General features: G+C 44.1%; 1 protein-coding gene across 5 annotated transcripts in view; it reads left to right on the top strand.

The window, feature by feature from the left end:
• Positions 1–18,507, top strand: part of ATP11C (ATPase phospholipid transporting 11C) — a 55,576-nt gene that overhangs the window by 15,991 nt on the left and 21,078 nt on the right. For all 5 annotated transcript variants that reach the window (XM_064670086.1, XM_064670087.1, XM_064670084.1 and 2 more), the window contains exons 2-16: positions 350–469; positions 2,589–2,678; positions 6,786–6,866; positions 7,860–7,967; positions 8,572–8,700; positions 11,168–11,271; positions 11,933–11,983; positions 12,818–12,882; positions 13,476–13,557; positions 13,930–14,080; positions 14,843–15,040; positions 15,957–16,118; positions 16,304–16,461; positions 17,100–17,171; positions 18,029–18,102. In XM_064670086.1, the coding sequence (XP_064526156.1) occupies positions 350–469; positions 2,589–2,678; positions 6,786–6,866; positions 7,860–7,967; positions 8,572–8,700; positions 11,168–11,271; positions 11,933–11,983; positions 12,818–12,882; positions 13,476–13,557; positions 13,930–14,080; positions 14,843–15,040; positions 15,957–16,118; positions 16,304–16,461; positions 17,100–17,171; positions 18,029–18,102 (1,645 nt within the window). The remainder of the gene's footprint in view (positions 1–349; positions 470–2,588; positions 2,679–6,785; positions 6,867–7,859; positions 7,968–8,571; positions 8,701–11,167; positions 11,272–11,932; positions 11,984–12,817; positions 12,883–13,475; positions 13,558–13,929; positions 14,081–14,842; positions 15,041–15,956; positions 16,119–16,303; positions 16,462–17,099; positions 17,172–18,028; positions 18,103–18,507) is intronic.

Below are 18,507 nucleotides of genomic sequence, written 5' to 3'. Positions count from 1 at the left end.
GATAAAGATACATATTCTCCTTCAAGAAGGAGAAATTGCCTGGTATAGGCTGCAAGTATAGGCAGCAGATGTCCGGCATAGCGACCTGTCCTGGTGACAGGCTGGGGTTCTGGGAGCTGATGGCTGAGCAGAGCTGGGCTGCAGGCTCAGCATGGTCTTGGTTTTGCTAAATGACCTTATGTGTTCTTCTTTGTGCTTTGAGTGGGGCATAGAAGTGAATTTTTGGGTTTCTAGCTGCCTTATTTCCAATGAACAGCAGAGTGCATTGAGAAGCTGGAAGCTATTAACACAGATAATTAATTTTTTTGAGTTAAAAGCTAATTTTTCCCTTTCCTGGTTGCCCTGACAGTGTGCTGGGGAGGAGAAGCGGGTCGGTACACGCACCGTGGTGGTCGGGCACCGTCCTGTTTCAGAAACAGAGGCGTGTGTGGCACAGAAGTTCTGCGACAACAGGATTGTCTCCTCCAAGGTGAGCTCGCTCTGCTTGTCTATGTGCATAGTGGACGTCTATTCCCTGCTCCTGTATTCACCCTGGTTTTATTTGGTGGTGGTTTTTGAAACGCTGAGTTCCTCAGGGTTGGATGTAAAGGTCCCTTTGCAAGTGGAGCAGTGTGGTACAGACCTTACATGCAGCTCCAGTCACTCTCTTTGGCTTTTTTTTTTTTTCTTTCTATCAATGCCAGTGGGGGTCTGTACAAGTTCCTTTCTTCTAGGCTGGATGAGAGCAAAGCATATGGACACAATGGTTTTGGGGGGTTGGGGTAGGTGTTTTTGGTGGTGTCTTTTTTTTTTTTAACTTTTCTGGCATTCGCTTTGGGAAGAAAGGACAATTTAGATGTAATACAGTATGAGGTAACAGCAATCAGATTTGCAAAAGGGAGTGAGAATTGTTTTATTTTATAAATGGACTGAAAAATACAATTCCCCATTTTATTTTATTTTTTTTTAATTCCATGGGATTTTTCTGTCTTGAGATAGGACAAAAATAACCATGCTCTGTTTATCCCTTTGGATGGAAAGGGGGAAACATTCATATGGTATTAATGCCGCTTTTGTTTATGGTGGAAAACTGTGATGACACCCATCTGCCTTCTGCTTAGCTTTTTTCCATGACATTCATGAAGCTATTTCAAAAGATTTGAGGCCAATTCGAGTAAAATATCAAACAAGTGGCATTCCATATTGTCAACACAGCTGGATACGTATCACACTGCTTAGGATTCATGATGCTCAGCATACACTCAGGCTTCAATTTTGCTGTACTTGCGCTGTAAAGCGTGTTTTCCCTCTCCTTTCTCTTTTTATACATCTTGGCTCTTATCTGTTTTTATATGTCTGTGCTGTCTGAGTTTATTTTGGGAAAAAGTTTTAAGTCTAGCCATGTTTAACTTGTGTAGCATTCCCATTGACATTTCCCTGGCACGCAGGAGGGGGTCCTTCAGCGAGGACACCTCCCCCTGTTCCAGTTCCCTCTCTGACAAATGGTTTGTTTGAGCACTAATTTTAGTTCTTCCTTGATTTGTTTTTGAATGTTGTGTCCTTGCTCTTTTTTTCCATTTATATTTGCTAGGCATGGGTGGTCTTACCTGACCAGTTTCTTTTATAATTAAGTAGATACTGGTCTTGAGACTTGGCTGCTTATTCTTTTTTATTCCAGGCAGATTGAAAGATAGATATTAGACCCATTATTTTACACGTTCGTCCTAAATTCCATGTTTTCTAAAGCAAATGATTCAGCAGCCTTCTTAAAATTATAATAAAGCAGGACCTAATACCAGATTTGTATGGGCAGCATGGCTTTTTGTTTGGTTTTGTTTGTTTCGTTGGCTTTTTGTTTGGTTTTGTTTGTTTCGTTGGCTTTTTGTTTGGTTTTGTTTGTTTCGTTGGCTTTTTGTTTGGTTTTGTTTGTTTCGTTGGCTTTTTGTTTGGTTTTGTTTGTTTCGTTGGCTTTTTGTTTGGTTTTGTTTGTTTCGTTGGCTTTTTGTTTGGTTTTTGTTTGTTTCGTTGGCTTTTTGTTTGGTTTTGTTTGTTTCATTGGCTTTTTGTTTGTTTTTTTTTTAACAGAAAAGCATCTCTAAGGTGGTTTGGGGAATTTGGAAAAAAATCTCCACTGTGCATTATTTCTTAATGAAATCATATGTCTACAAATGCCTTTCTAGAAGTTGTCTGCTGAAGTAGATCCTGTTGTTTTTATTTTATTTTACCTTCACCGTTTTCCAAATGTGTGGTTTGGGTTATTTTGACAAAAGGGAAATAGTTTTCTACTTTAAAGCAAAGAAACACAAATGCCCACACAACTGTGAGGCACTTCCAATTATTCCTACTCTGCTCCAGCAGAGAGAACTGGAGCTGGAATCTGAAGCAGGAGCTCACTGGCATGTCAGCATCCAGGTCCATCATGCTCCTGGTTTTAGATCTGGGACCTGGACCTCTGCCTGGAGCTACTCAACTGCCTTGCTGTGGTTCTCCTTGGCATGTTAAAGGGAGAACTTATTTCTTCTTTTGTGCAAATACTTTACATTTTGTAGCTCTAGTCCCTCTCAGTCACATACCTTGGTTCGTTTGTGAGTCCCCCTCTCTCCCCACAGTACACCCTCTGGAACTTCCTCCCGAAGAACCTTTTTGAACAGTTTAGAAGAATTGCCAACTTCTATTTCCTGATCATCTTCCTCGTGCAGGTAAGAGCTTTGCTGCTGAGAGTGGGTTTTATTTTGGTACAGATGGTAAGCACAGCTTGAACAAGAATTGAGCTTCAAAACTGACTCTGTTTGTGCTTATAAGTGGTTTTGTTTTTTTTTTTAGTTGGAAGCTGTGTTATAATTCTACCACACCATCCAGTATATAATAATAATTAAAATATCTAGGCCTATCTGAGATGAGGTTTGAATGACTGCTGGAACATTGATGAACCGTCTTAACTCTAGCTGTTAAGATCAATCAACCAGTGAAAATACACTTGATGCTGCAGAATCTATTTTTTTTGTCACAGTTACTACTTCTGTTGCATAACTCTATTTTCTGAAGTCACATGATATTTGTATGTCTCAGTTATCATGAGTTTCAGGGCAAGCAGGAGAGATAGGTTGTACTTAGTAGAATTTAGAAAATGCGTAGGATGAGATTCAGTAACATGAAGTTTCAGGAAGCTGCTATGCATGGACAAAACAGAAAATTTTTTACATGAATGAACTTTTCCTGCTCTGCTTTGTAGCTTGAGTTAAGGGGCAAATCCTGGGGAAGCCTGAATACTCATTTTATCTGTTCTGTCATCCAAGAAAAGCAAGCTGTCAAAATGCATTGGGGCAAAGGGAGTTTGAGAGAATCACCACAGTGCATTTACTCACCTTTTAAATCCTCAGGCCTGGGTCTCAGCAGACAGCCAGCTCTAGGGCTGAAAATAGGCATCAGAGCTGTACCCCAGCAAATGAAGTGGCATTGTGTGGCTACTGCAGACATCCTTCTATTAAGTGGCTTCTCCAGGGTTTTGGTGATTCAGGACTGGGGTATCACTCTCTCCTAGGCTGCTTATTTGAAAGATGAGTGCCTAAAATCTTTATCCTTACAGTAAAGAGTTATGATTTATAGTCATTTCTGTGGTTGCTGCAGAAACGGGGGATCCCAAGATAACAGCTGTGTGTGGCTCTTCCTGGCAGTGTGACATGAGAGGCCAATTTACTCCGGCGTCGGCTGGCTTGCCTCCATCTCTTCATTTCGCTGGCGTTGCTCCATTTTGTCAGACCCAATTTGTAATTTGCCTTGAACTGAAGCGATGCCCTGGAGTCGGGATGTCCTTTTTGTGTAGCTGGCCACTTAGTGACGCGGTATTACATTTTATCTATTGACCCTCTGGCCACGAAGAATGTGGAATATTCCTGATTATACTTACAGAGCGGGTTGCAGTCCAGCTCCTTGCCCATTTTAGACACAGGTGTGTGCAGGTGAGAGAAGAGCCTGATTGTTCCTCCTTCACTGTCTTCTGTGAGCGCCTCTAAAATAAGGAAGCAGCCCTCATGGTCTATTAAAAAAATAACAAACCCAACCTGACAGCACTGATCCACTGGCTGCTGTATAGAGTAACCAGCTGCCCCCAGGTGCTTCTGGAGATGTCACTTGCCTTAAAAAAGCAGCCAGGGCCACTCCATTCATTTAAAATACCAAGGGTTGTACCTTGAAAAATGCCATTGCTTAAATGTTTGTGCTTATCTTTAAGTTTATTCAAATGAATGGAATTGTCTTACATGATTGCTGCATGAGTGAAGCATCACAGCACTTGGGGTATTCCCTGGTGCATCTACTCTACCTGTTGTGAAACCCTTTATTAAAACATTACGTTGTGACTCCAGCTCTTTTGTCTCTCTAAGACAAAATAGGTACATTGGGGTGGAACACGTGTTACAGACAAGCAGGGTTACAGATACAAATAGTTGTTTCTTTGTTTCATCTATTGCAACACTCACAGGAATCTGCAAGGAAACTCCCAGTGGAAGGGGTTGGTCTGGAGTGTCTGAAGTCCAAGTGTGTTTGTAGACAGACCAAGCTGGTGGCAGTAAACTAATTTAGGAGGTACCAGGAATGAGAAGTGTCCCTTTTGATTGATGCAGATGACTTCTACAGTGTGATTCTCAATCTCCTAAGGAATCACCTAGGAAGAATCTATTAAGTAACAGGAGGATTTTGTCACTTTTAAGTGGATCCAAATAAAGCTGTTGAAGTCCTAAACCAGTTCAAAAATAGCTTCAGAGCAGTCTGCCTTTGATGTTCTGGCTCATTGTTGATGTGTTCCTCAGCCTTCCACCAGCCACTGAGCGGAAGAGCAGTATCCAGCCGTGGGATGTGTTGGGTGTGCAATCTCCAAATACATAAATTGCTTATTTCAGGGAATTCATCTGATATTTGTGTTGACAGAAATCATATTGTTTGTTTACATAAATACATGCAACTGTATCTTGTCCAGTGCAGAAAACTCTTCTGCTGGGCAACAGGAGGTCCTCTGCTTTGCCCTTCTCAGCCAAAGCTCCTCTTGGATTCTCAAGACCTGTCCAATTTTTGCAAGATAACTTTTGTCTGACTGGCCTAAACTTCAGTGATGTCACCCCAGTGACAGGCCATCATGTCTGCTGTGTGCAGTGTGTCTGTGACACTTGGCACTATCCTCGCTCGAGGTTGTTCCTCCAAAGTCTGGTTTCTACCAGACTTTCTGCTTGGAGACATTTTACACCCATTAGAGTGAGCCAGGGCTTTGTGTTCCTGGAAATATTTGTGGTGTTTATCTTAGTTTACCCTCCTGCTACTTTACTCATACGCCACTTATACAGCTACTTCTTATGTTGTATCTCTTCCACTTCAGTATCCTCTGACTTTCCTCTTTGGGTTCAGTAGTGCAGGGTAATATTGCAGTGTACAGCACTTCATAGTCAAAAATGTCCACGTAGCCAGTAAGAGGAGTCCTGTCTTTAACATGGCATTTTATGGGCAGTCTGAAACAATAAATATACAGATGCTGCTGTTTTTGAGTGTGTCAGGGAAGCACAAACAAGAGACAAAGTCCCTTTGTGGGGACACAAAGCCTTTCTGCTGAATTTCCCCATCCCTTTCACCACAGAGCTCATCATCTGCCTCTTGTGCTCCCGTTCTCTCTGAGGACAGCAGGAAAAAGGGCCAATTTATTGTACCCTGGTTTGGAAGGTGGGGCAAGGGTGCAGCTTGTCCTCCTCTTACATTGTTTCTTGCCTGTTCTGCTGTTCTTACCCTTTAGGCCAAGTCTGGATGCAGTCAGAAGAAACAGTGGTTTCCCACAGCCTGAAGGTTTATTTAATGGTGATGGGGCTTGTTCTTTGCCACAGGGCTGGCTCGAGCACCTGAGCGAGCTCAGGAAGGATTCACCTATGTGCCCTAAGACCCCTGTGTGGTCATGGTGCTTAAATTGTGCTCTGAAATCCCAATTTGAGAGCTGAAAGACATAGCATGGATTTCTGTTTTACTTAAATATTCATGTTCTATTCTGCAGTATATCTAATAAGTAATTTGGACTGATGTGTGTTATTTTTAACCTTCAATTGTCAGTGGTTCAAGATGACTTGTACTGTCCTCCCTTTCATAACCAGAAGTGATTTAAGGTTCAGATGTGCCCTGTCTCTACTGCCAAACTGGAGAAAGGACCTTCCTGTGGCTCAGTGAGGAATGAGGGTGGTTGTCACTTCATTCATTGCTGCTGCCTCTGCCCCATCCTCGTCCTCTGCTGTGGTCCTCTCCAGCACACCCTGTGGTGGGAGTGGGCTTGCTGGCATTCACCCTTTGAATAGTTGCATTTAGCCCATCTCCAGCAGCCTATTCACTCAAGCTTTTGTTTCCTGCTAGAGCAAGGTCAGGTTTAGGCTTTAAGCTGCTTCTGGTAGGATTTTTCCAACTGGAGGCCATCCCATGATCTTCAGGAGCAAGTATTGGAGTCTCCTTGTGATGGAGAAGGGCACTCGTGGGGAGGCCTGTGCTGATCCTTCTCATGTGCCCCTTGGAATTGTAGAATGAGTTATGGAATGGTTTGGGTTGGAAGAGATCTTAAAGATCATATAATTCCAACCTACCTGCCATGGAATGCCACTCAGTAGATCAGTTTGCTCAGGGCCCCATCCAACCTGGCTTGAACACTTCCAAGGACAAGGCCCTTCCATCCCTTCCTACTCTGCTGGGCTCTGACTTGCCTCCAGTGGGATGAGCCCCTTTTTCCCCTGTTACCTGGGTTTTGGTTTCTTCTGCTGTCAGCAGTACATGTTTTTTTTTCTCTGCAGGTTATAGTGGACACCCCAACCAGCCCAGTGACCAGTGGCCTCCCGCTCTTCTTTGTCATCACTGTCACAGCTATCAAACAGGTACAGATGTCAGTGTGGGGAGAAGAAGATGCTCTTTGGGACATGTAGAGAAAATGATGAACATGTATTTAAATATACTCAGAAGTCACCAACTTGGACTGGTAGGTTAGGTGAACCCTTCTTAGAGGGTGAGACACGTGCACTGGTGCTTCTCAAGAGAGACTGCATTTCGAGAGTGGTTATTGGTGTCTCTTGTTTTGGCAGCGTAAATCATCTCTGCATGTGCTGTTGTAAGCAGGCCCTGAGGGTCAGTAAAGCTTACTGCTCTAGTTCTGGTGTTACTTGAATGTTTTTTCCCTTTTTTAGAAATGCTCTGTGGGTCTTTGCAGACATGTGCTCCAAGTATAGCCCACGCTCTGCTCCCGTGTTGGTAGGTGGAAAGGACAGGTTCTGTTCAACCACTCAGCTAGTCCTGAACACATGTAATCCTCCCTCATCTTGCGGTGTAAAAAGACCTTTTTCCTCCCATCATATGCACATGTGCCATTTAAAATTTCCTGATTTGAATAATAAAAGAAGTTTCTCCTACAGTGGCCGGAAAGAGAGCGCTAGAATAAAATCTATCTGCTTCAAATCTCAATGTTTTATTCTTCCAGTAAAGACTGAAGAGGAAGAGTCTCATCCTGCGTTACCATAGGAAAGAGTTGCAGGCTGCTGAGTGTATTATTCGTATTATCAGCCTGTTCTTGCTAATGCTGAGAATAATAGAAGTGTGTTTCAGTAGTTTGGCTGCTCATTGCATGCCCCGCATATAGATTATTTTTGTGTGTTATTTTAATCTGTTCTGAATCTGTCAAATATGCATATGAAGTTTTTAAAATAAATTGATTCAGTCTGAGCTACTCCGGTTGATGTTTTGTCAGGCATGAAGGAGGTCTGAGGACCGCTTGATATATTCATTGTTTTAATCTGTCCCTCTACAGCCTCACTCATCCTTTTTCATTAGTTTACTTGCTTCATTATGAGCTTTGTTGCCTGTGTCTGTGTGCCTAGGGGTACGAGGACTGGCTGAGGCACAGAGCTGACAATGAAGTGAACAAGAGCAATGTCTTCGTTGTCGAAAATGCAAAGCAAGTGCGGAAAGAGAGTGAAAAAATCAAGGTAACTGTTAACTCGCACGTGGTTATCGCTGGAGCTGATGGGAACACAAAGGTCTGTGTGGTAAGGAGACAGGGACAGGGGAGGAGGGATGTACTGGGTTAGAGCTGCCCCAGCCTGCTCACTTTCAGATGAGATGCTTTGAGAGCTGTTCCTGCTTAAGGAGTGAAGCTGCCTTTGATTGCTTTTGAAAAGCTGTCTCACAAAAGCTGAACTGGGGCTGACAAGTGACAGATCTGTCAGCGTTTTGCACTTCTCCAGGACAGGCAGTCCTCTTCTATTTCCAACTCTCCCAAGGACACCAGGAAAGTACACTTAGCTTTGACGTTAATTTATCACGCCACACTTCAGACAAGTACAGTTTCTTGCTCCATCAAGATTTAGCAGAGAAATAAACAGTAACTGTGCCATGTGGATGCTCTGATTTGGTGATGGGCTGGATCACCCTGTAGGGCTTGTGGGGTGATGCTTAAGGACCCAACACCTCTTGAACCCCAATTTACCTTTTTAGCCAAGGTGATTTCTTCTAGGCTTTGAGAGAAGCTAAATCATAACCATCTCATAACAACTGAGAGGACTTTTCATGTAAATATTTTCCATCTTCTAGGTTGGTGACATAGTAGAAGTGAAAGCAGATGAGACTTTCCCCTGTGACTTGATATTTTTGGCCTCCAGCAGCATTGATGGGACCTGTTATGTCACTACAGCGAGTCTTGATGGCGAGTCCAATTTCAAGGTGACAGGAATGGATGGGGCAGTGTGTGGGAGGTGGTCCTTTGGTACCTGGAGGTGCCACTGCTTCCATGACAGAAGGGTGCGCTTAACTGGAGTGTGCTCCCATGGAGCCCATCCCTGTGGCTGCATGGCTGCATTGAACAGCTCCTCCCTCTTGTCTGCTTCCAGTGCGTCAGCACTGAAGCCCTCAGGGATTGTTTGTGCTGCGTTTTGTCTCCAAGAGCCATTTCTGCTGGCACTGCCCCAAACTGTATTGATATTTATCAATGCAGCTTCACTGCCTTACTGCCCACCACAGGAACATGTTAGTGCTTCCCTGCTCCAGCTGCACATTGCGTGGTCTGGTGCATCAGTAAAGCAGTGCCTGCAGCTCTTCAGCTCCCTTTTCAGTACCTGCCAACATGCCTGTTACTTAACCGAGCATTTCCAGTGAAACTGGGGACTTTTTCAGGCAGTATGTCCAGATTCATTTGGGGAATTTTTCACCAGCGTGAGAAAAGCGTCGCTTCTGGGATATTTTTTCTCCCTTTCCTTGAAGCAAGAAGTGAAATTTAATACTAGTCTTGCTCAGGATGAATCTCTTCAGTTTATTTTCTTTCTTACTCTCTAATCTAGGGAAAGAAGCAACAGTAAAAAACTGTATAAAAAATTATCAAATTATCTGTATAAAAAATTATCAAACCCAAGTGCAACCAAATGTTTGCACTTGGGTTTGATAATTTTTTTATACAGATACTAGCAGCTGCAGTAGTAAGACTGGAAGATACTTTAAAATTACATAATTCATTCTGGCACACTCTGAAGTCATTAGGAATACCACTGTGGATCTGATAAGTGTTATCTGGGGTTTGTGGCTCATCTCTATTGTTGGCTATTAATTGGTTCTGGATAACTTGTGTAGGAGCTGATGCAGTGCTGGTGCACTGTACTGGTTCCACTAGTGAAAAGGAGTTGGAGCTTTGAAGTGGCTTGAGGCTAAAAATAGATAACCATATTAAAAAGGCTACTGCTTATTTTTGTCAGGTGTATTATATGCATGAGTTCACATTACTTTTGCAGAGTCTTGGGTCTTAGTAACTTGTGAGTCTGTAAGTGTGATGCTGAGTTTCTATATCAAGCACTGTGTTGTGTTTTTCTTGGTTTGCGAATTCCTGTAGGTGACTGGGAGCTGTCTCCTGTTTCATGATGAGATGAAGATGAGTTTGAAGGGAAAGAGGAATAGAAAAGCCAGTTCTCTTTGGGGAAATAGGTCTAACATTAGGAACAAGGGTTTGCTGCAAAAGGAGGGTGAGGGAAGCACACTTGGGTAATCACCAAACCTTGTCTGCGTGGATATCTGCTGTCATCCTGGTGGAGATTTTTCTGGTATTTGGGGCATGTCAGGTTGAAATATGGGAAAGGTGCCTGATTAAGTGAAACTGGAACAGAACCATAAAAGAGATTTTGTCAGGGCTCTGTCTTTGAAGCTCAAATCTTTGGTCATACGTTAGCTAAAAGAACAAGTGTTTTCTAAATACACTAGAGGATGTAAAGATTGTGGAATTGATTAGGAGACAGCTTTGAAGTATCACTCAGTAATTGCACAGTGTCTGTGGTTTTGGGAGCAGCAGATGCAAAACCCCACACAAGGGCTGGATTTGGTACTGGACACTGCAGGAACAGCTTCGAGTTGTATTTCACAAAAGCTGTGATTTATACTGGAGGGGTGTGTGCGTTTGTGTGTCTGCTTTCGATACGAACAGCCAGGCAGGTCACCAAAACGGCGTGAAGGTGGCTATTTATGATGCCATGACTACAGTGTGTGTAATGTAATGGTGCTCCCTGGGATGCACGAGGAGGGGGACGCAAACGTAAGGAGTGGAGGAAGCTTTTTAATGAATTTGTTTATGAAGATGGATGGAGGCAGCGTGCCGTGCAGCCCGCCGTGACTTGGAGCTCTGAGTAGCTCCTATAAATAGAGCCTGAAAGGCAGCGAGCAGATCCTTTGTGGGCTTTCCAGTTAATTATGAGAGATGAACCTTTGCAGCAGCAGCAGCTGCTAAAAATAGCTTGGAGTCTGCCTGTGCTCTGCCTGATCCCTGGGTGCTGGAGCTGGTGTCTAGTTACCATCAGGAGCCAGGGCAGGTGGTCCCCGGGAGCCCCTTCTTCAGGGGTCACCTGCATCCTCCCCCCACCTCAACCAGGACAGATTCCTAGGGAACAACCAAAGATGTTCTGCTTTTGGTAGATGTCTTACTGGGAGATATTCAGCAGCTCCTTGCCACTATGTTTTTTCTTAAGCTTTAGTGACTTCATTCTTCAACTGAGAGATGCTTCAGCTGCTTTGTAGGAGCATGGTGAGGGCTTGGGTGAACTGCTGGTGCTAACAAGCCTGTGCATGGTGACATTTTAAATAACAGAGTGTAAAACTTGGGGATGGGGTTGTTGCTGGGGGCTTGTGGTGACACTGCCTGTTCTCCCCTGCCCAGACTCACTATGCAGTGCGGGATACCACCGTGCTCTGTACAGATGAAGCCATCGACACCCTCACTGCCACCATCGAGTGTGAACAGCCACAGCCTGACCTCTACAAGTGAGTCTGCCCCTCCTGCATCCCTCCCTGCCCCTCCTGCATCCCTCCCTGCCCATCCTGCCTGATGTCCTGCAGACACCTCAGCACCGTCATTTGGGAGATCTGCTAAGTTACAGTTCAGCAAAGCAAAGGCCATCTTCTTTTAGTTTGAGATCAAAAGGTTTCTGAAGGCAGTGATAAGCTTCTAGGCTTCTTCCATATGAGGATGGCAAAGTCAACACCACACTTCTTCAAGGCTGAGTGTCTTTGCAGGAAAACCTCTGTCCTGCAACACTTGCTGTGGTGTAATGAGCTTTCTTTTTGTCAGCTCAGCTGTAGTAATGGTCCATGTGATTATCTTAGCCACTCTACCTCCCAGGTGAAATACATTGGGCCAAATGACTTCCAGGTGTAAGAGGTCTTTGTGGTCAAATCCTTTGAAGGAGGTTTGCTGGGGTGTGTTGCAGTCTGTAATGGGGATGTGCTGGGGCATGTAGGGACACCCCTGGCCCTGGGGGTGTGTGGTTTCTCCTTGTACTTGAGTGCAACCCCTCTGAAACGTTAAACTCTCAAATGCACTCATTTCTGTGTTTGCTTCCATCTCCTGTCAGTGATTTTTCTTAGTATGTTTGTAGTATCTATAAAATGTTTGTAACAGAAGTTTCTCATATTTTTATTACAGATTTGTTGGAAGGATTATCATCTACAGAAGTAACCAGGAGCCCGTAGCCAGGTTGGTCTTACAGCCATCTGCTGGCCCTCCTCAGAGGGATTGGACATCTACATAAAATTTCAAGGATCTGAACTTGTGCTGCCATCATTTGGCAATTTTTTTTCTTTAACCATTCCAAAGATTTCATTATAAAAGGAGACCTCCCTTATGCCATCCTGTTACTTGTTTGAGCCCCTCTTGGGGAAGCAGTGCAGGACCACCTGGTAATGTCCTGCCCTGCTGATGGGAAATTTACCAGACAATCACAAAATATTTTCTTTCAAAGGAAAGCAAAAACTTAAACATCTATCGGAGCATTTCAGGGAAAAAATGAGCAAATAATGTTCATAAGCCATCAAAAAAAAGTCAGCTGTCACTGGAGCATGCTGGATGTCTGTTGTGCTGTGATGGATCTACTCATACCCTGGAAGCAAGAGAGGGTCATGGATGGGGGTCAACAGAGTGTCATTGGGGATTTCGGAGAGAAATAAAAACATAAATGGGACCACCAGCTTTGATGGTGCCATTGATTGACTGTGCTTTGATGCTTTTAAAATCGGATTTTCATCTAAGTACTGGAACATACGAGATCTGAACATTTTGCACTTATTCCTCAAAAGCCTTACTGATAATCCCCCAATAAATGTGGGACTTTGAGCATCAGGGATAGTCTGTGTAAGATGAAATTGAAATGTAAGTATATAAAGAGAAAAAAAAACTCAAGCAAGGCCCAATTTTACATACAAATCATGTACTCAAATCTAAAGAGCATCTGTTTAGCTTTATAATCTGTCTCTGAGTCTAAATTATAAAGTAGTTTGAGTAATGTAATGTTATAATTTCTTTTATGTTTAGGTCTTTGGGTCCTGAAAACCTGTTGCTGAAAGGTGCTACCCTCAAAAATACCAAGAAGATTTATGGTGAACAGTTTTTATTACTTATTAATTTAAATAGTTTTGATAAATAATGAAAAATGTAGATATTCATTACTAAATTTGGAGAGGGAAAATACTTCTCTACAGCCTGTCTGCCTGGGCTAAACAGCTATGTTTGGCATGCAAGCTGATTGCAAAGTGGACAGGGTGAAATTAGGAGACAGTGGTTGTGTCTACAGTGCTGCCAGGCTGTGCAGGTTGTATTTATACACCAGAGCAAGCTTTTCTTTTTGCCCGAGATACAGTGAGCGAGGAGTCGTTCCCAAATCCTTTGCTGGAAATGTGCTAGGAGCAGAATTCCAGACACTGATGATTTAGGGCGATGGCTGTTATGGAAGACTGATGGTTTTTCTGACTGTATGTGATCCATAGGCTCCTGCTCAGTCCTCTGGGATACATGCAGTTGCATTACTTGGCAGCCTCAGAGGTTTCTGTAGTTGAACAGTCCTTGGGTAATGCCTCTTCCTTCAGCTGGGATTTGAGTTTGATGTAAACACCGATGCCCCTTATGGTCAAGTGCCAGCTGGGTCCCTCTGGGGCTGCAAATCCCTTATGAGCCCTGCTTTGATACCCTGCAGGAGTTGCAGTCTATACTGGAATGGAGACGAAAATGGCTCTGAACTACCAAGGGAAATCTCAGAAACGGTCTGCAGTGGAAAAGTGAGTATTTATATTCCAGGAAAAATCAGTAAGAGTTGTTGGGTTTGCTTTTGTTTTTAATGGATGACTTGTACAGACATAATCCCCTAATCTACTGCCTTTTGTTTCAGATGCTCTCTGATTGCATAGGAAAATCTGGGTATTTGATAAAGCATATCTTGCAAGCAGCAGCATAATTTAGTATTTTTTTAATTTAAAAACAAAATTAAGAGATGTTAAAATATATGAACCTGACCCTGAATATCAGCAGTGTCAAAAGCACTTGTTCTGTATTTCCTTTCTTAAAAGTAAGGAAGTCTTGTTCCTGCTTATTTACACAGTTTTCTGTGTAAAAATAGCTGCAAGAATTGAAAAAAGAAACCTGTTTTTCAGATCTATCAACGCTTTCTTGATAGTGTATTTGTGCATCCTATTGAGCAAGGCCACTGTGTGCACGACTCTGAAATACGTCTGGCAGAGTAATCCATTTAATGATGAGCCTTGGTACAATGAAAAGACTAAAAAAGAGAGAGAGACGTTCAAGGTAAGTGGATTTGTATTTCAGCACCTCCTCCAGCTTTACCTATTCTGACGGTTTTATTTAATTGTGGTGCCTGCTGCCAGCCCTGTGAGTCCTGTTTGCCTGCAGAAAGTGCTGTCGTTTCCTTCGGTCTCTCCTGCTGTCTGCGTTTCTTTCCTGCCTCTTTCATGCTTGTGCACAGTGATATTTGTGTAGAGCAGGGCAAGGCATAAATAAATACTATATAATATAGAAGTGCAGCTGATTTAACCTGGGTCCTTATCTGAACTGGAGCTATCTTTCAGCTTTGAATAGGTAAACTTAAATTGAGGCCACATCAACCAGTTTCTTAAACTTGCCGAGACGTGGGCAGTCAAGCCTGAAAGATAGAGTGCAAGTGTGTAGAGATCTGTTATCTGATGAGTTATCGAGCAGGACTTACAGGGATGTCACTGAGTCAGTTGTACCCTTGCCATAACTTGACTAGTCTCAAGACACCTGCTCCTTGTTTTCAGTTACTTGGGATCGGGATGGGCCTGCAGGCCATACTGTTAAGAGGAATATGCTTGGATAAAACATTGTTTTGGTCACTATGGAGCTTTCTTTTATTTTTGTGTCAAAGGAAAATGGGATTTAGCCCTGTATCTTAGCTGTGTTCATTTTTGGGTTGGTTTTTTTCTGTTTAACCTTAGAAGAAGAGCTGTCTAAAATCCCCGAGGTGTTGCTGTAAACTGGCCTTGAGTTACTCCTGATGGACACAGACTACATCTTCTCTTTCCTTTGTAGGTCTTGCGGATGTTCACGGACTTCCTGTCATTTATGGTTCTCTTCAATTTTATTATCCCAGTCTCCATGTATGTTACAGTAGAGATGCAGAAGTTCTTGGGCTCCTTCTTCATCTCTTGGGACAAGGAGATGTACGATGAAGAAATAAAAGAGGGAGCGTTGGTGAACACCTCAGACCTGAACGAAGAGCTCGGGCAGGTCAGAACACACTCTCTGTTTGCATCTGCTTGGATGAAAGTGTGGGTGAAAATGTCCCCCCTGCTAGGAACCCTTGTTGTGGTCCCCTCAGGGCAGAGCTTCACCCGCTTTGGTGGCACATTCCATTTAATGTGATTCCCCCTCGCTCTGTGAAACAGATAAGGATATAAATAGTGCATGAAAGAGCAGGAATTGGGTCACGCCAATTGTTTCCATATTGGGGAATATCAGGCGCAGCACTCTGCGTGTCAGGGTGGTTTGCTTTCACTGCTTCAATTAAAAATTAAAACTCCTCTGTCTCTTTGAGGATTAACAAAAATGTCTGCCCAGTCATCTCCCTGGGCACGCAGAGCACTTGCAGCTGCTCTGCTGCTGGGGCACCTAGGCAGCTTAGGCTTCCCTTTCTTATCTGCACCAGGAGAGACTGAATGGAGGGCACGTGTAGTGCTTCCTGCTTTTAATTTTGCTTTAAAAAACAGTAAAAATACATTTGAAGTAGCAATTAACTAATTGAAACACAGCACCAAGATGAAAATCCCCCAAAGGAGGCAGTAGACCTGCAGTAGCAGTTCTATAAGCACAAGGAGCTATAGCAAAGTACCCAAGAAAGAGGATGAGGGGAAAGTGAAGAGCCTGGAAACAGATTTTTAAATCTTCAGAAGCTGCCTCCTGCCACCCATGAAACAGGCTGAAAAACAAAGGAGCTGCTCTAAGGAGCAAAGTAGAAGAACTACACAGTGATGAAATGGGGCACCTGCATCTTTTCTGCAGGGTCAGGTTAGGATAGCAGCAAAGTACCACTCTCCACCACTGGCACAGATGCAGTGAAATGCCCCAGCCTCTTTTTCTGGCGGGGCTCCTTCCCCAACAGATGGGGCTGGAGGTGCAGTGAGGCAGCCTGCCTGCTTGCTTCCAGGTGGAGTACGTCTTCACGGACAAAACCGGCACCCTGACAGAGAACAGCATGGAGTTCATCGAGTGCTGCATAGATGGGCACAAGTACAAAGACTGCATGTCGGAGGTGGATGGCTTCTCTCAGACTGATGGACTCCCAAAATACTGTGGCAAGGCAGAAAAGGTAAGAAGTGTGTGTATTGGTGGCTGTTGGGGTTTAGTGGTCAGCTCCTGGCTGGGTGAATACAACGGAAGCTGGGAGGGAGTGTAGGGTTTGGAGTTTTTTGGTTTTTAAATATGTGTACACAAAAATCACAACCAAGTACTGCAAGGTGGGCTGGTAACAAGCCCTGCCTCATTTCTGCCTAGAGCCGCGAGGAGCTGTTCCTGCGGGCCCTCTGCCTGTGCCACACGGTTCAGATCAAGGAAGCAGACCAGGTGGATGGGCTGATAGGACACCCAGAGCGCAAATACACCTACATCTCCTCTTCCCCAGATGAAATCGCTTTGGTGAAAGGCGCAGAAAAGTAAGAATTTGAAGATGTTGGGTTTTCAATTCCCTCCTTTGCTGGAGCCCTCATGGCCTTGTAGTTTAATCCCCACGAAACAGAGACCAGTTACCATTTGCATATTGCAACAAAATTGTTTCCTTGGTGTGCAGTGGCAAACCATAGGGTGGGTTACTTTTGTCAACCCCACATTTGTGTCCTGCCAGAGATGGTCAAGGCCAGGCTGGATGGGGCTTTGAGCAACCTGGACTAGTGAACAGAGGGTTGGGACTAGATGATCTGTAAGATACTCTCCAACCCAAACCATTCAGGGATTCGATGCTATTGCCAGGCCCTAGGTTTTAGATGAGGCTGTTGCAGCTGTATATACTTGCTCATGGCTTGTAAATCTGCCAGAGACCCAGTGGACCATGTCCAGAAGCTCTTGATGTCTCTGTGCTCCAGTGCCCAAGCTCTCCAGGTGATGGGAGCAGTGCCAGAACATCACAGCAGGCTGTGCATGCAGTAAGCAAACATCCAGCCGTGCTCTTTAGCTCGGGCTCACTGACTTCTTTACTCTCCTCTGCAGTTCAGAAGGCGAAACGAGAACATTTTTAATGCATAATATGTGCCAATGGGTGTTTTCAATGTTGTTCTGTCCTTTTGTTTATTGACAGGTATGGTTTCACTTTTCTAGGACTTGAAAACGATTTCATGAAAATACGAAACCAAAAGAATGAAACTGAGATGTAAGTGCTGCTGGGGCTGCCGAGGAACAAGGCTGCTCTTCTGCGCCGCTCCCGAACGGCTTAAGTGAGCTTGGTCAACCTGGCAAGGTCAAAGCTGTTCCTTGAGGGCTGTCAGGCCATGCTGACCTGCCTGAAAAGTCCTGTCCTCTTTACAAAGCACAGCACAGCGAGGTGCAGGCTGAAAGGCTCACTTACAAAAATCCACGGGTGGTTTACTGACGTCTAAATTCAGGTCCCTTAAGTGCCTGCAGACCTTTGCGTGTATCCTTCATCCGTGCCCAGCCATGCAGATGGCTCCTGGTATTCACTGGGTGGCTGCTGACCTTATGGACAGTGGCTGGGTCTCACAGCAGGATACTGTAAGCCTAAATATATGATACATCTCCCTTCCCTGTAACCTTTTTTCCCCTCCCAAGCTGAAAATAGTTAGATTTTACCCTGTGCTCACAACTTGGTGGATACCTGAGAGTCACTGACCTAATCCCAGTGCTCCCTGAGAACTTGCCTTCACAAGCAAGTTACACTTCTTACTTCCTTTGCGGTGAAACTTCTTACTTAATTGACAGAGTCAGTGTTGCTGCCTGTGCCATGTGGTTCTACCACTGCTGAGCCTCTGCCCACCCTGGGGACTTGGCACAGTGGTGGCACCCACACCCTCAGCCCTATGCTCAGAGCACCACTGGAGTTCAGGTTTTTTTCTCCATTTTCATGTGCAGTAGCTGTAAAAAGTACATTCCCCAGCGGGTGGTGCCTCTTGTAGAGTGTATTGATTTCTGCAGCTCATTGTTAGTGATTTTCTGTCTCAAATAGTTATTTTTCTGGTTTTCTTTTACTGAGTCAAAGCTTTTTTTTTTAAGGTACCAACTTCTCCACGTGTTGAACTTTGACCCTGTCCGTCGCCGTATGAGTGTCATTGTGAGAACCACCACAGGTACAATCCAAGTGCATTTGTGGACTCTCATACATATGTGCACGGATATAAAACACATTCTTCTTATTCCTGTAATCTAGAGAGACTGAGCTTTTAGTTTTCTAAGCTGATCTAACTAAATTCTGTACTGATTCTGGTTGGGATAGAGTTAATTTTCCTCCATAGCAGCCATTTGGGACCCAGCACCAGATCAGGGGAGGGAACAGTGACCCATGGAGAGCTTCCTGCCTGTCTTGTTCCAGGCTGGAACAAGTACAGAGAGAGAAATGTGAGAATGTCCCCTGAGTGGGATGGGGTTTCATGGGGATAACAGACAAAAATTCAGAGGTCGCCATCCTTCTCGAGTGTCAGTCCTGTAAGGTATGGGATGCTGGTTTTACCCTCCCTGGTAAGGTTACCAAGGCT

Source organism: Pseudopipra pipra, chromosome 13, assembly GCF_036250125.1.
Source record: "Pseudopipra pipra isolate bDixPip1 chromosome 13, bDixPip1.hap1, whole genome shotgun sequence".
Classification (NCBI taxonomy): Eukaryota; Metazoa; Chordata; class Aves; order Passeriformes; family Pipridae; genus Pseudopipra; species Pseudopipra pipra.
The sequence above is the reverse complement of the archived record's forward strand: the minus strand, read 5'-3'. Positions and strand labels throughout refer to the sequence as shown.